The sequence below is a fragment of the Myxine glutinosa genome, chromosome 1, assembly GCF_964187855.1.
Source record: "Myxine glutinosa chromosome 1, kmMyxGlut1.1, whole genome shotgun sequence".
Taxonomy (NCBI): domain Eukaryota; kingdom Metazoa; phylum Chordata; class Myxini; order Myxiniformes; family Myxinidae; genus Myxine; species Myxine glutinosa.
In genome coordinates, this window is record NC_136261.1 from 138,658,673 (window position 1) to 138,674,898 (window position 16,226).

At 45.9% G+C, this 16,226-nt stretch overlaps 1 protein-coding gene across 2 annotated transcripts in view; it reads left to right on the forward strand.

Moving 5' to 3' along the window:
* NUP205 (nucleoporin 205) overlaps window positions 1-16,226 on the forward strand; it is a 273,168-nt gene that overhangs the window by 237,422 nt on the left and 19,520 nt on the right. For both annotated transcript variants that reach the window (XM_068118821.2, XM_068118813.2), the window contains exons 36-37: window positions 13,652-13,722; window positions 15,423-15,551. In XM_068118821.2, the coding sequence (XP_067974922.2) occupies window positions 13,652-13,722; window positions 15,423-15,551 (200 nt within the window). The remainder of the gene's footprint in view (window positions 1-13,651; window positions 13,723-15,422; window positions 15,552-16,226) is intronic.

The window sequence follows — 16,226 nt, forward strand, 5'->3', positions numbered from 1 at the left end:
ATTCTCACACCACTTCCCTTCCATCTCGTCTCCTGCACACAACGGAAGGCCACTCTTCTTCTGACCAATACTTCCACCACTTCTCCTGATCTCCTTGTCATTGTCCCTACATTCCATGTCCCAAACCTCAGAAACCGATCTCCACGTTGGGTATCAGACGTTTCGTCGTCATAAATGGAGTGATTTCCATCCTTGCTTCGATCGGGTTCCCCACCTTCAGTTTTGATGAGAGGGAGCGGGGTCCCCCACGGGGTACTTCGGGCTGTACCCTGCCCATATGTAGTTGTAATTGTCATGGTTCCCTTTTTGAGACAATGTTTTTATGGCCGGATGCCCTTCCTGACACCAACCCTTTTAGTCGCCTCTTACGACACGCAGGGATACGGTGTACCTATTCTAAACCGGGGTACACACCGGGCCCTATGAAACAGTATTTCTGATTATACACCACCTTTTAAAGCATCACAAAGCCGGATGCCCTATTTGCAATACTGGTGAAAAGGATACCAACAAAAAGCAGAAAATGAATTTTTATTTATTTTTTCTGAAAACCTGTCGGTCAATACACGATGCAAATCAAAACATCTATTTATTACACAAGCAAAATGGCAGAATTTTCCTCTTCCCCTCTGCACTGTAATCTTCATCCGTGAGGGGTTGCGGACTGATGCTATACATGGTGCTTCATGGAGGGGAAGGTGCAGGTGACCTCAAAAATTCCTCTCACGTGCATATGTAAATCTATCTCTATCTATAAGATTGCTATTCCCATCAGCGAAGCAACGGGTCTTATCTTCTACTTTAAGAAATAAATCACTCATTGTTTGGAAAAATAGAAATGCAGAGTTACGTCATTTTCTCCATTTCTTTGATTTAAACCCCCATCATCACATTTAGAAGATTTTTAAATCGAAATACTTAACGAAAATAACCTCCTCCCTTCCTTATCCTTCTTTGCAAACACACAGGAGATGGGTCCGGCAAGGTCACGGCACGACATCACATCTGCTTTTCTCAATTTTGTTGCGCATTTGACATGCTTTTTAATTGCAGAATGCATCATTGTTCAGGTTTAGTTTAGAATACTTTTATGTTTGTGGGGGTAGTGATATGTTGAGTCAGCTAGATTTGTGTTGGTATCATGCTCCGGATGTCGGGTGAGAGCCATCACCATGTAATTTCTGTTTAGCCGAATGTATCTTGGTAAGATATCTGTAAGATATAATATCTAATTATATCTGGTAAGATATAATAGATATAATATATTAGATATAATAGATATAATATCTGGTAAGGTGTATCTTCGTCCCTGTCACGAGGGGGCAGGGCATGTAAACTAGCTTAGGGGATACGGATAAATTATCCCTTGTAAGTCTTGCCCTCGGTTATTTATCCTTTGTTCTTTATGGCACTGCATTGGACACTTGTGAGGAAATGCCCATTTATTGCACCAAATAATAACAATAAAACCAACCGGAAGACAGTTCTGAGCACAGCCATTTGGGATGCACCAGCTACATCGCCACGAAAGACAGGCAGGCCGAAGACACATCCCGAGGAGCCGTGATTGGCCAGGGCGGGGCAAAAAGCGACTCGCTATTCGGCGGGAGTCTACCAACGGGGAGTCCAGGGTAGGAAGGGACTCGTGATTGGCCAGGGCGGAGCAAGAAGCTACCCGCTGATTGGTGGAAGGAAGGCTGAGGAGGAAGCAGAGCTCCAATTGGTGAAGACCACCGAGGACGTCAGAGGCGAACAAGAAGCGGCGCGCTGATTGGTGGAGAAGCACTGATGACGTCACGATCCGACGTTAAAAGAACTGGAGGACCGACATTTTCTCTCTTGGTTCTGCCTCCTCTTACCCTGGACGCTTGCTTTTTGCCCTTCACGCCTTCATTTTGCCCTTCATCGCCTCTCGCATCTTCCTCTGCCTGTCGAGGTTCCTGCCTCTCGCTCACCCCTGGTCCTCCACACTCTTGCTGACACCAGCCTTTGGTGTGCGAGGCGAACTGAGGCCGACGCGGCTGGGGAGACAAGCTGCACACCTGCCCTCCGAGATGGACCGTGTAGCGAGGCCTGGCTTTGTCCGCGCGCGCGCCAAACGATGAGCAGTTTCCCACCAACACCGGAGCCACGTCAAGACTGCGTGCTGGGGCCCAGACGATTGCCGACAAGGCACCGATTTGAGTTAAGTGCCACAATGAAATTGCACCCCATTATTTTCCAGTTTATTTTCTTCCTGTGTCTGTTATAAGTCTGGTGTGGGGACATCCCAATTAGGAATTTGATTTTACCGTCGCGTTTTCTTGTTATCGGCATCCGTTTTTATAAACGTTTATTTTTGTACATTTTAAATCCGCCTCGGTTTGAGTTACTTTTTGCAGATTTGGGACTGCTGTAGAGTTTGGCCCTGGCACTATATATATACAGACTTGGCATTTAATATGGAATATTTTTTTTGTAGGGGTGAACTTACTTTTCAAAATGTCTTAGAACCAAAAGTTCATTGGAATTATGTTGAAATTATTCTAGATTTTGTTAATGTGACCTTTAAAAGAAACAAAAACCACATTTGACATTTCAAAACAAATAAATTGATCCTTGAAAGTGATGTAAACTGATATCGAACTCAATTCACGGACAGTTTCTGTGTTAAAATTCTGTACGTTTTCCAGAAGTATCTCTTTATTTTGCACATTAGCCAAATTTTTTTTTAACAAAAACAAAAGTTAAATTACGACTGGGATTACGGACAGTAAAATTACAGTTCAGTACTTCGTGTAACCCCCACGAGCATTCAGGAGAGCACGTACACGTTGAGGCATGCTGTTCACGAGATTTGCCAAGGTTTGGACAGGAATCGCTTGCCATGCAGTGGCAATAGCCTGCTGCAATTCACGCACCGAGGGAGGCTGCTGGTCCAAGTTGTCGATTTGACGCGTTAATTCTGCCCACAAGTTCTCTGTCGGATTCATATCCGGGAACATGGCAGGCCACTCCATATGCTCAACACCACGGTCAGCAAGAAAGTGTTGGATCATGCGAGCACGATGAGGCCATGCATTGTCATCTTGGAAGACAAAGTTTCCTCGAAAGGCTGCACGAGCAAATGGAAGCAATGTTTCTTCCAGAATGGCCCTGTACTTGAACTGGTTCAGGTTTCCATTCAGAACAACCAGGTCAGTTTTGCCCCCTGCATGAAAAGCAGCCCAAACGGTCACCCCACCACCTCCAGCTTGGACTCTTGGCACTATACAATCTTTGTTGTAGGCTTCATGCACTTGTCTGCGCACTCAGACGTGGCCATCTTGACGATAGACCAGAAATCTAGACTCGTCACTGAAGATCACGTGATTCCAGTGTCCTGGCTGCCATTGACGGTGCTCTCTGGCCCACTGCAATCTGCGCTGGCGGTGTTGTCTGGTCAGGCGTGGCTTTCTCAGGGGACGCCTGGCACGATAGCCTGCTTGAACCAGTCATTGGTTGACTAGCCTTCTGGATACAGGCACATTTGTCAGTTGCTGCCACTCAGCCCTAAGCCGATTAGCTGACTTGGTACGGCCATTGCGGTCTAACCGGTGCAGCTGGCGATCATCCCTCCTTGTGGTTCTGCGGGGACGTCCTGGCCTCGGTATTGGAGTAGGGACACCCCTCTGAGCATTTCGTTTCAGGATCTTTGACACCTGACCTTGAGTGATGCCATACTGCCGAGCAATAGCACGCTGTTTCATGCCGTAATTTCGTAAAGCCACCACTCCATGACAAACAGCATTGTCGAGTTGACGGACCATCTCCAGAGGAAGCGGCAATAACTTTTGGAGATGTGCAGCAGTTGTTTTCCACGAATACAGAACGCAACAACCGTTGTATACCCGACTGTGAAGCCAATCATCAAATGCACCTGTCCGTACATTTTGCCACGCCACCTGTGATATAATCCTGTTGTTGACTTCTTGCTGCGACAGACAATCAGTGACATGGTTCTTTTAACAAATAAATCACCAAAGTGTAAAAGAAACTCACCAGATTGATATACTGAGTTAAGAAAGTAAACCCAAGTCACGAAAAAAAAAATATTCCATATTAAATGCCAAGTCTGTATATATATATATGTGTCACGCTACCAGATTCTTGTACCAGATGCGCTAAACATCTACTGCGTATAAACGCCGTTGAAAGGCAGCGCCGCGTGTTTCACCGTTTTCCCTTCCGGATTGATCGTTCATCAGCAATAAATTTACGTAAATATACCTTTATTGGACACAGTTTCGTCTTATATTTCACCCATCGACGGAAAAATATACGATCTTTCGTTCTATGACAGTGGCATTACCTGTTATGACCGTTAAAGCCTGAATTTTGCTTCGGACTCGACGGTCATTTTCCACGATTCCGCGGCAACAGTCGCCTGGTGGCACGCTAGTCGCTACACGTGTTTGTTTAGATAATGATTAATGATACTGATAATGATAATGAATAATACTGATACGTGACTGATAATGATTGAGACAGTCATCATAGTTTGTGCAATTGATAAGACCTGTACATGCTGCTCAGTGCTGTGCATCCAGTGTGCATGATATTTTATTCATATACTGGACAAACAATATCGTTTACTGAACAATGCTGTACTTGTATGTACTTTGTGGATTAGTATCACAAGATAATGACAACCTTTGAATCACACTTCTGGCTGCCAACTTAATATCCCGTGGGGTTTTCAAGTGTAAGTTGTATGATGCCACATGCATTTCTTGTCCATGGATAAGTCAAGCCTAGTGTACATACGTCTTGTAAATGGGGCTTCACCAAACATGTGTGTGAAAATTCTATACATGTAGGCCTACCCATCATTTTGCCTTGATATTTTGGCATGACAGCTTGGGCTAGCGTACAGATGGCGGGCGATGATTTACAGTATTTGTGTACAGTTGCAATGCAGATTATGCTTGAAGATTCAATGCAGGTTATGCTGCACATAATAAATACAGCAGTATTAGAAGAAACATGTGCGTTTGTTTCCCATAAATTCCAATTAAAATCAGTGCTGGTCACAACTTATTTGCTCGGAAAAAATGTGAAAAATACAGAATATTGGCAAGGTGCTAAAAAAAATAATTGGCACTCGGCCAATAACTCTTACGGTACTTTTATTTACTTTACTTGTCCAACATCATGCTTGAAAATAACCTTTAAACCCTAGAAATTGATTATGATTGTAAATTACTGGTTGGTATTTTTTGCGAAATTTTCTAGATTTCCTGGCATGAAAAGTTGAAAAACTTGACATTTTGGGGAACACATGAATATTTAAATTTTTGTTTTCATGAATTTGTAATTGCCCAATTTGACCAACTCTGCTATTTTATGAAGGTACAGGGTTGGTACTTTAATGCTGCAGGTATAACTCGAAATCCATAATTTGAGCATCTGGTACAAGAATCTGGTAGCGTGACACATATATATATATTGGAGTAGGGACACCCCTCTGAGCATCACGTGATTCCAGTGTCAGTTTGGACCTGAGGTCCAAAACAGGTATATACATATATACCTGTTTATATATACCGTCCTCCTAGTCACTCCATATACATACACGTAGCCAATCATATACCCTCTTAAATAGTTATCTCCTTATTCTATGTAGTTGAAGGCTCTGTTCCCACTAGTTGACACTGCATTGCATCAAATTGAAATAAGGTAGAATCCCCTTTCTACCTTAGAAATCCCCATTTCCCCGGGTGGGGGCTGATGCAATATATATATTGTTGCGGATCTCTACGTCGGCCTTCTTCCCCTTAAGAAGGGGGGATTAGTCCCCTTGTTTGTGACTGACCGACGTGAGTCCTGACGCTGCACAGCTCCCTCCGGAGAGGCAGGAGCGCAACCCCGTTCGCGACCGCGGACAGATGGTAATTGACGAGCGGTTTAGCAACCGCGGCACGAACTATTAACAAGCACTGACCCGATCCTTAACGTTGGCCAAATCGTGCCACAGCTATTCAATGAGGGAAATCACTAAAGCGAAACGGATGAGCATGAGGAAGAAGAACAAAGGTAGGAAATACAAATAGAATTTATTACTAATATTTACACAAATCAAAGGAACCAAGGAAGAATAAGAAAATAATTTACAGAAGGAGGAAGAACCAGAAGACACAGTGCAACACTAGCTTATTTAAACAGGCGTAACTTTTTCCCAGGGACAAGACAGACAGAACGAACTCACTCACACGAATAGGGGTAGATGGATGCCAGGAGGGATTGATGGTTGGGAAGGCAGAGAAAGAGCCAGGCAGATGGTAGGCGTCGAGGTCCGGCTCCGAGCGTGCGCTCCGGTCCACGCTTTTGGGGTCGAGGCGAAAATCCCGGGAAACAGCTCCGCTCCGGGCTGGCAACGAGGAGCCGGCAGCTCCACGTATTCGGCTTCACACCGGCAGCTTGCTTTATTCGTCCTGCATCTCCGAAGTTGTCTTTACACTCCACAGAATCTGCCTCTGGCCCAGCGCACCTCCCTCAGAACTCTCTCTCTCGTCTGGCCCCTTACGTATCTCTCTCGGTGGGGGCTGATGCAATGGGTTTTATAACCCCGCCCTCTTGAGCCATACCCACTCATCCTTGGTTGGTCGGCAAGGGCTTTCCTGGCTCCACCTTCGGATGACGATGGGCGGGCAACGCCCTTCTTCACCGGGCTGACCACGTGCGTAATGGAGTCAAATGTAGTTGGTGGTGCGGTTGGCAATGCGGTTGGCAATGGAGGTTCTGGGGCAATTGAAAGGGGATTCTACCTTATTTCAATTTGATGCAATGCAGTGTCAACTAGTGGGAACAGAGCCTTCAACTACATAGAATAAGGAGATAACTATTTAAGAGGGTATATGATTGGCTACGTGTATGTATATGGAGTGACTAGGAGGACGACCTTTGACCTTTACACACGGAGGGTGATATTTACAACAATTCATTACACTTACAACAGTACAAAAAAAACACAACAATTCTCAAATCCACAACACTGCACCCTCATCCTCTAGGCACGAGCTCGGGCCTATAAAACTTTAACTTTAGTGTGACACGTAGGTGTAGTTCCCTCTACATTTAACCTGACCCTGAGTGTGACAGTTTTAAAACACAAATAAGTATGTCCCCCTGCTGCATTGCACCCTACCTAACAGATTTACGCCCACAGCTAACCGAATTGCGGAATTGTCTTCAAACTACACATTTACGGTGGGGAGCATTATTTACAATTGACGCTGGTATTTACAAAACTAACCCAGGACCTGTGATTGTTCTTTTTGGGGGAGGGGGGGGGGGGGAGACAGCCTCCGCTGCATCGACGCACCAGTACCAACAAAGAGCACCATAAAGCACCGGAATGCACAGTCACCACAGTTCATAATAAAAGATAAACAAACCCCTGGTGCTGGTCTTCCTCTTCGGCTCCCTCTGTTGGCCATTATTCTTCCTGATGTTGTCAACTTCGTCTTCTTGCTGGCGGCCTATTTGGTGGAAATAAAAGTGCACAAAATGTGTCCATTTTTATTTGTGGCCCACAGGGGCCTACTATGAGTGGTTCACCTGTGGGCTTGGTGCCACGTCACCGAGGTCCGCAAGCAAGATCCTGGGCCATCGTGGCCGGTTCCAGCAGAGGGGCCATGCCCCAACCCGTGGGGTCCATGAGTGGTGCTCGGCCACAGACATGTGGTCCATAAGTGGTGCATCGATGCAGATAGCTGGTTGCGGGGGTTCGGGCACACAATGGCGGACTCCCGCACGCTCCCTTCGGTGCCCAGAGAGCACAGTCCTCGGGTGGGAGACAGGGGAACAGAAGACAGGTGAGCGAGGGGTAAGGTCACAAGGGTACACATCAAAACAGGTAATGCAGAACGAGGTGCGTACGGAGAGCGAAGTGAGAAAGCTCGTCCCTACCGTACGCCCCCCACATGTGACCTAGACTACCCCCCCTTGCCCCTCCCCATATTTACAAAAACCTACACATTTACAAATTCGTCACTACTGTATCGTCTTCCCTATATTTCCCCTATACCAAATTCGTCACCACAATCCCTCTAATCCAAATTTGCCATCACTAATTCATCATCAATCCTCATAAGGAGGGAGAGATGGAACACAACACAATGTCACACCCACGTCATGATGCGTCTCACATCCAAACATTTGCACAGAAAATAACAAAAACAAACCATGGCATGGTGTGGAGTTTTGTCATCTCAGGTGAGTGGATGAAGATGGTGCGAGGAGATTCTTAATCCTAACTATCCTCTAAATGACTTTAATACACTTTACACTACCCGGGGTCTTTCCCTGCCAAACCATTGGCCATCTTACTCTATGCGGTTTTAAGAACCAAATTCCCATTGACCAAACTGTGGTGCTTCATCAATTTGGGGTCTCACTCCCCCGATTCAACTCCCTGTGCCTTTGCACAATTTCAGGACTGGGTCGTGTGGCTCTCCCAGCAGGTCTACCCACCTGCACACCTCCACCACTGTAGTTGCCTCCGAGCTTACCTGCTCCTTACCCTAACCTATCTAACTGGGGAAGGCCCTCTGGCGCTCTCCCCACTCGGTGCCCTCTCTGGCACTGGGCTACCCGGGTCTGTCCTCTGGATCCTCGGGCCCCATCCACAACTCTACCGGCTCCCAGAGCCCACCTGCGGCCTCGCCTGGCCGACATCCTAACAGTGGCGGAGTGCCCATTCAACTACACACACTAACAGGCCACATGCCCAGCCATTTCCACGTCACTAATGCACCCATCCAAACACCATTCTTCCACACACACCACAGATGCCAATATCCAACCACAATTTACCTACTCCCTCTACCTAACTCTTAAACTACCCTCCCCGGGTATTCGTGATAGGGGTCCACTTTTCCCCCATTCACACCTTCGCACCATCCACTCCACTCCACAGTTTCCACCATACTCACTCCACACCATCCATTCCATACTCCATATATTCCATACTCCATGTATTCCACACAACCATCCTCCATTCACCTGTATTTGCACACCTGTGCAATCACTCCTACACCTGGTGCTTCCTGCACCCTCCTTCCTCCCAGGACCATTCGGTCAACACAACACACAATCACCATTACTCACTCATACACTGTTCCATACACCTGTTCCCTTGCACACCTGCGCAATGACACGGCATCATCTGATCTACCTGGTGCCCTGCTAAAACTCGCGCTTCCCCGTCGCCCCTTACATTATTGCGCTCCCTCGTCATTATCATCCAACAACCCTCTCTATGTCCCCACTACCTGTCCAATGTTGCTACTTAACCTTACCGTTACCTCTGGTCATTTCTAGGTCCCTATACATTATCCAAACCCTCCCTCGGCGAGCTTACACTGCCAGAAACCCCATAAAACTATAGCTGCTTTGCCCCCTTGTGAGGGATGGTGGATTTGCCATCCCACCACATCGGGTCCCTTCTACTATCAATTTGGCCCATCCGATTTCTAGCCAATCAAAAATTTTCCAATCACTGCCAATCATTCTACCAATCATCACATTTTTTGCCAATCATCAATTTACTACTCTAAATTTAGGATCAAAACACTATTACCATCACAGTCCACTATATCCGAGCCTCGGTGGGTCGTTACCTCATTAAAACTCGGCTTCGCAAAGCCGAGAAATTAATTTGGGTGGTTTGGTCGCCTGCAGGTTGAGTCCGTCCGGCATTCACGATTCTGGGGAGGAGGCTTCGTTGGGCCGAGATTCCACGCACCATCTCGGGGCGGCACCTTGCGGTCGCCGGCCCGATGGCTCAATCTCGCCCGGTCGGAACCCCACCCCCGCCACCAGGGGGCACCGTTCCGATCCCTTCGACCTGGCCCCCCTCCCCCTGAATCGCGCCGATCGCCGCTCTGACGCGGCACCGACCATTCAGTGCGGGACCCGGCCCGATTAGTGCGCGACGCTCCGAAGAGCGACGCGCTTACGGGCCTGGCCGGTCCTCGCTGCAAACAAAACGCACCGTGCACGGAGTGCTCGCCTCGGCTATCCGTCGCCCTAAACGCTGCCCCGGTCAACGTCGATGCTTCACTCGCATACGCGACCCGTTTCACACTCACAGAACCTGGCGTCTCGGCGCCTCCAGTGCATCCCACACACTCCGTCCATTTCACCACCGCACTCCCTGTTACACACCACACCTCTCGCGCCCCCTCTTGCGCACACTCGCCGTTCGCACACTTCGGTCCACACCTCTCCTCCGTTACGTCCTCCGTAACACTCACCATGGGCGTGCACTCTTGCATCCACCCACTAACGCGCTCCGATGTGCCCTCCCGCACACGCGCCACAACCAACTCAGGTGTGCTCCCTCGCACACTCTCGCCGTCCATTCCAAACGTGCATCCTCGCACCCGCTCCTCCACCAGCTCACTCTCCGGGTCACTCTCACCCTCGCACGTACACTCCGTGCACTCCGACGTGCATTCTCGCTCGCACTCGGTTTCACACTCGCGCTCTGATGTGCTCTCTCGCACTCATGCCACCACCAACTCACTCTCTGTGTCACACTCCGTACACCCCGACGTGCATTCTCGCTCGCACTCGGTTTCACACTTGCGCTTCGTAACACGCTCATTCCCCGATGCACACTTTTTCCTCACACGCATGCCATTCGCTTTAACACAGCACACAGAGGACCTTCCACGAATGCCCGAGTGCTTTCGTGATCCTAAGCGCGTGAAAATTATTTCTGCGCCAAACATCCTCCTGCTGAAAAACCTAATGTTGCGGATCTCTACGTCGGCCTTCTTCCCCTTAAGAAGGGGGGGATTAGTCCCCTTGTTCGTGACTGACCGACGTGAGTCCTGACGCTGCACAGCTCCCTCCGGAGAGGCAGGAGCGCAACCCCGTTCGCGACCGCAGACAGATGGTAATTGCCGAGCGGTTTAGCAACCGCGGCACGAACTATTAACAAGCACTGACCCGATCCTTAACGTTGGCCAAATCGTGCCACATGTATTCAATGAGGGAAATCACTAAAGCGAAACGGATGAGCATGAGGAAGAAGAACAAAGGTAGGAAATACAAATAGAATTTATTACTAATATTTACACAAATCAAAGGAACCAAGGAAGAAGGAAGAATAAGAAAATAATTTACAGAAGGAGGAAGAACCAGAAGACACAGTGCAACACTAGCTTATTTAAACAGGCTTAACTTATTCCCAGGGACAAGACAGACAGAACGAACTCACTCACACGAATAGGGGTAGATGGATGCCAGGGATCGATGGTTGGGAAGGCAGAGAAAGGGCCAGGCAGATGGTAGGCGGCGAGGTCCGGCTCCGAGCGCGCGCTCCGGTCCACGCTTTTGGGGTCGAGGCAAAAATCCCGGGAAACAGCTCCGCTCCGGGCCGGCAACGAGGAGCCGGCAGCTCCACGTATTCGGCTTCACACCGGCAGCTTGCTTTATTCGTCCTCCGCCTCCTGCGTCTCCGAAGTTCTCTTTACACTCCACAGAATCTGCCTCTGGCCCAGCGCACCTCCCTCAGAACTCTCTCTCTCGTCTGGCCCCTTACGTATCTCTCTCGGTGGGGGCTGATGCAATGGGTTTTATAACCCCGCCCTCTCGAGCCATACCCACTCATCCTTGGTTGGTCGGCAAGGGCTTTCCTGGCTCCACCTTCGGATGACGATGGGTGGGCAACGCCCTTCTTCACCGGGCTGACCACGTGCGTAATGGAGTCAAATGTAGTTGGTAATGCGGTTGGCAATGCGTTTGGCAATGGAGGTTCTGGGGCAATTGAAAGGGGATTCTACCTTATTTCAATTTGATGCAATGCAGTGTCAACTAGTGGGAACAGAGCCTTCAACTACATAGAATAAGGAGATAACTATTTAAGAGGGTATATGACTGGCTACGTGTATGTATATGGAGTAACTAGGAGGACGACCGTTGACCTTTACACACGGAGGGTGATATTTACAACAATTCATTGCACTTACAACAATACAAAAAAAACACAACAATTCTCAAATCCACAACTATATATATCTATATATATATATATATATATATATATATATATATATATATATATATATATATATATATATATATATATATATATATATATATATGTATGTATGTATGTATGTATGTATGTATGTATGTATATATACGCACATGCACATGGTCTATGATGTGGGCTGATAGGATGGTCTTGTGGTATGCACACTCACCTCTAGCTTGGGTTTGAATCCCGACCCAGCTATAAACTGTCATCCCAGTGTTTAACAGGCAGGCTTCATCAATGAGTGTGTCGTCCCTTGGATGGATGTTAAACTTGCGTCCTGTCTGCTGGCATTAGTTGGTGTACGTTAAAGATCCTATGATGTCCTTCTCGAATAGTAGGCGAGCTTTCTCCGGCACTATGGCCAAATCGAAATTCCTCCCCTAACTTTAGTGGAATGTCTGGCCTTGCAAGCCGGTTCATAAAAGACTTGGGCCAAGGTTTCCTTGGCCAAACCCACTAACATGTGGGAAAAAAATTGTGGCCCTTAAAGAAGAAGAAGAAGAAGAAGAAGATACATGGTTTATGAACTGTCGGGTTTTATTTAATTTTTAAATATTGCCCGAAACAGTTTTGTGGCATTTAATCTTGGTTAAGGATCAGGTGGAACAATAAAAGGTTTTGTTCCATGGCTAAAGTAAATGGGCAATGAATGAGATGATTAAGGTGATGTTTGTATCCATTAAAGATGTTGATTAGAAAAGCTGATAAAGTATGGATACCAAATGACTTGATAAAAATATAATTGAAGAAGATGGAAGCTCATACCACCCTGCAAGTACTTACTAAGAGACAAGCTTTGTGCCACTCTACTTTTATGATGCATGCCAATGTGTGATTCCACCATGTATAGAAACTTCGAATGAATGAATGCCTGGGGTTTTGGACTCTGAGGGATTAAGATGTTGCACCATGTAACGATGAATAGCTGAGTAATGAAGATGGGCAACATACCTTGAGCGAATCATCGTTTGGCTTTGGAGTTCATTCCGAGACTTTGTTGGTCGATGATAGAATGAGGCTAATGGTAATCGGATGAGGTGGGATGCAAACTACATAATATCCGGTGGTTGATATTTGGGAGGATTTTCCCTGATATCTCAACCTCAGCATTAAGTCGTATTGTATTTCACATGTTGAAACTTTATTATCGATAACGAATAATTTAAAGCATGCTTATGTCATGAAAAAAGATTAACTGTCATTAATTATACCCCTGCTTAAAAAAAAAAAATTGGGGGTATGGGGTTGGGTACAGATATTGTAATTTGCTTTGTCTGTCCATCACACTCCTCCTAAACGGTTGTTCAGAAATTCACCAAACTTGGTTGTTATGATTACCACGTGGCAAGAAGGTGCGACAGCAGTTTTACTTTTTGGCCCTGCCCTCTTGGGCGGGGTCAAAATATCAAATACCAAAAATGGAATTACAGGAACAATTTAAACCATTTTTTAAATGAAACTTGCCATCGACAATAACGTGCCATCGACTTTGCTCTTGTTTTCATTGTATCGGAATGCTTAAAAGGTTAATAAACGTGTTGCTGCATTATTTATTGCTAATGATTTGATATCGTTATCCAGAATTCCTCATGGGAATGGATTTCCAGGGAAATGCTCTTTTGGAAATCAAAGGCCACTTGGAGAGGATGCAGGTGAGAGGTGGTTGTGGATAAGAAAGCGCATGTCAAACGTGTTGTTAAACATACCTTTCTTTTTTTGAAGTTAAATAGTCGTGGCCAAAAATATTGGCACCCTTGCACTTTTTTTTTTTAACTCACAATTTTCTCGAAAAATAACTTGAAATTGATAAAAGTATTTGGTCTCCACAATTCTTTATTTTACTGTTGATATTACAGAATCTTTGTTTTTGATTCAGAACTTAATATATCCTTTTAAATCAGAACATAAAAAGAAATGGCATTGCCAAAATTATTGGCACCCCAGACTTAATATTTGGTAGCACGGCCTTTGGACAAAATAACTGCAGTCCAGCGCTTCCTACAGCCATGAATGAGCTTCCTTTACCTCTCTACTGGCAGTTTGGCCCACTCTTGTGAAAACTGCTCTAGTTCTCCCAGATTTGAAGGGTGCCTTCTCCCAACTGCTGTTTCAGATCTGCCCACAGGTGTTCAATGGGATTTAGATCTGGACTCATTGATGGCCACTTCAGAACAATCCAGCGTTTTGTCTTGAACCATTCCTGGGTGCTTTTTGAAGTGTGTTTGGGGTCATTGTCCTGCTGCAAGACCCATGACCTTCGACGAAGACCCAGCTTTCTGACACTGGGTTGAACATTGCGCTCCACAATACCTTGGTTATCTCATGATTCCATGGACACAATCAAGGCACCCAGTCCCATGGCAGCACAGTAACCCCAAAACGTCACTGAACCTCCTCCATGTTTGAATGTAGGGAATGTGTTCTTTTCTTTGAAGGCTTCATTTTGTTTTATGTGAACATAGAGATGATGTGCTTCACCAAAAAGCTCTAAATTGGTCTCATCTGCCACAGGACAATCTCCAGAAGGATTTCGGCTTGTTCAGGTGTTTGTTGGAAAACTCCAGTCAGCCTTTCTTATGTCTCTCTCAGCAGTGGGATCCTCCTGGGTATCGTACTGTAGAATCCCTTTCAATGAGTTGGCGACAGATGGTGCGAGTTGAACACCATTCGAACAATCCTTCACTCTATTATGCGATCAGGTTTTCTCTTGAGGCCACGTCCAGGGAGGTTGGCTACAGTGCCATGGGCATTAAACTTCCTGATAACATTGCGTATGGTGGACACAGGAACATCCAGGTCTCTGGAGATGGACTTGTAGCCTTGAGATTGTCCAGGTTTGGCTACAATCTTGTGTCTGACCTCCTCAGACAATGCTCTGGTTTTCTTTCTTTTCTCCATGCTCATTGCGGTGCACACAGTGACACAAAACAGCACAATGACTCCTTTTCTCTGTTCAAACTGGTTGAATGAGTGATTTTTATATCGCAGGCAGCTGCAACTCACCCCAGGTGAGTTCAATTCCAAAGTAAAGGAGAATTCCCTGCTTGAAATGTAGTTCTTTCTATCAACTTCTAAAAGGTGCCAATAATGTTGTCCGGGCCATTTTAGGATTTATTTGTGGAATAAGCTCAAATTTTGTATTCATTTCAGCTTTTTTTTGTTTTTTTTCACTGCAAACCAAAGAAATACAAATGTGGATACCAAAATGTTTTTTCATTTCAACAATTTTCTGGAAGAAATGGCGAATTATTTGAAAAAAGTGCAAGGGTGCCAATATTTTTGGCCACGACTGTACCTTGCATGTACAGCACCATCACCTTTCCTTTGGTTTTCTCCTGTCTGAATAATACAGCGACAAACACTCGGCCTCCTCACCAAAATTTGCAGCCAGGAGATGTTGCGTAAGGTCCGGGAACTTGACAACGAGGCTCAGTCAAACGGCCTTGGGTGCAGAGACGAAGCTCAGTTGGCTGTCCAGCAGGTACAACTATGATCGTTTTCTTTTGCATTATCTACATATCACATCCAGAAAATAGTGGTTTCATTTTTTAAATCTTGATACCGCCTACTCCTCTTTCCATCATTAATTGTTATTTTCTCTTCTTCTTTCTCTGCTTCCTCTTCTTCTTCGCTCCTTTGCCTTTCATCAATACCATGAGGTTTCTTCCTTCCACCCTGTGTGGATAATATGTAGATTGCCGTTCTATGACATTTTAAGGCAGTCTTGATCTATTTTATTTTTTTACAGTAATTGTAGTATACCGCTTTAGTTTCGTTCAGTGTTTGACAATGTATGTGTGCATTAAGCAATTGCTTATTTCCACTGTTTGTTCACCAAGGGAAGTAAAACGTCGATGTTTAAACGCTAGGTTATGCAAAACAGAAATAACAAAAGCATTTTAAACACAAAGTGGAAACTGGTTACTGATTTTCTTTATATTACATGTCGTATGGTTGATTGCCACATTAAACTGTCAAACTGGGCAATGATGCCTGAAACTATATCGACAAGCTCTCCCCGGAGGCCTGGTCTGGATAATGGTAGTGCAATAGCTTGTTCACCATTTTGAAATCGATTCAATCAATGGCGACACTTTGCAGTGTTAAAGGACCACCATTACACATGATAGCTTTTAAGGTGCCATGTTGATTATGT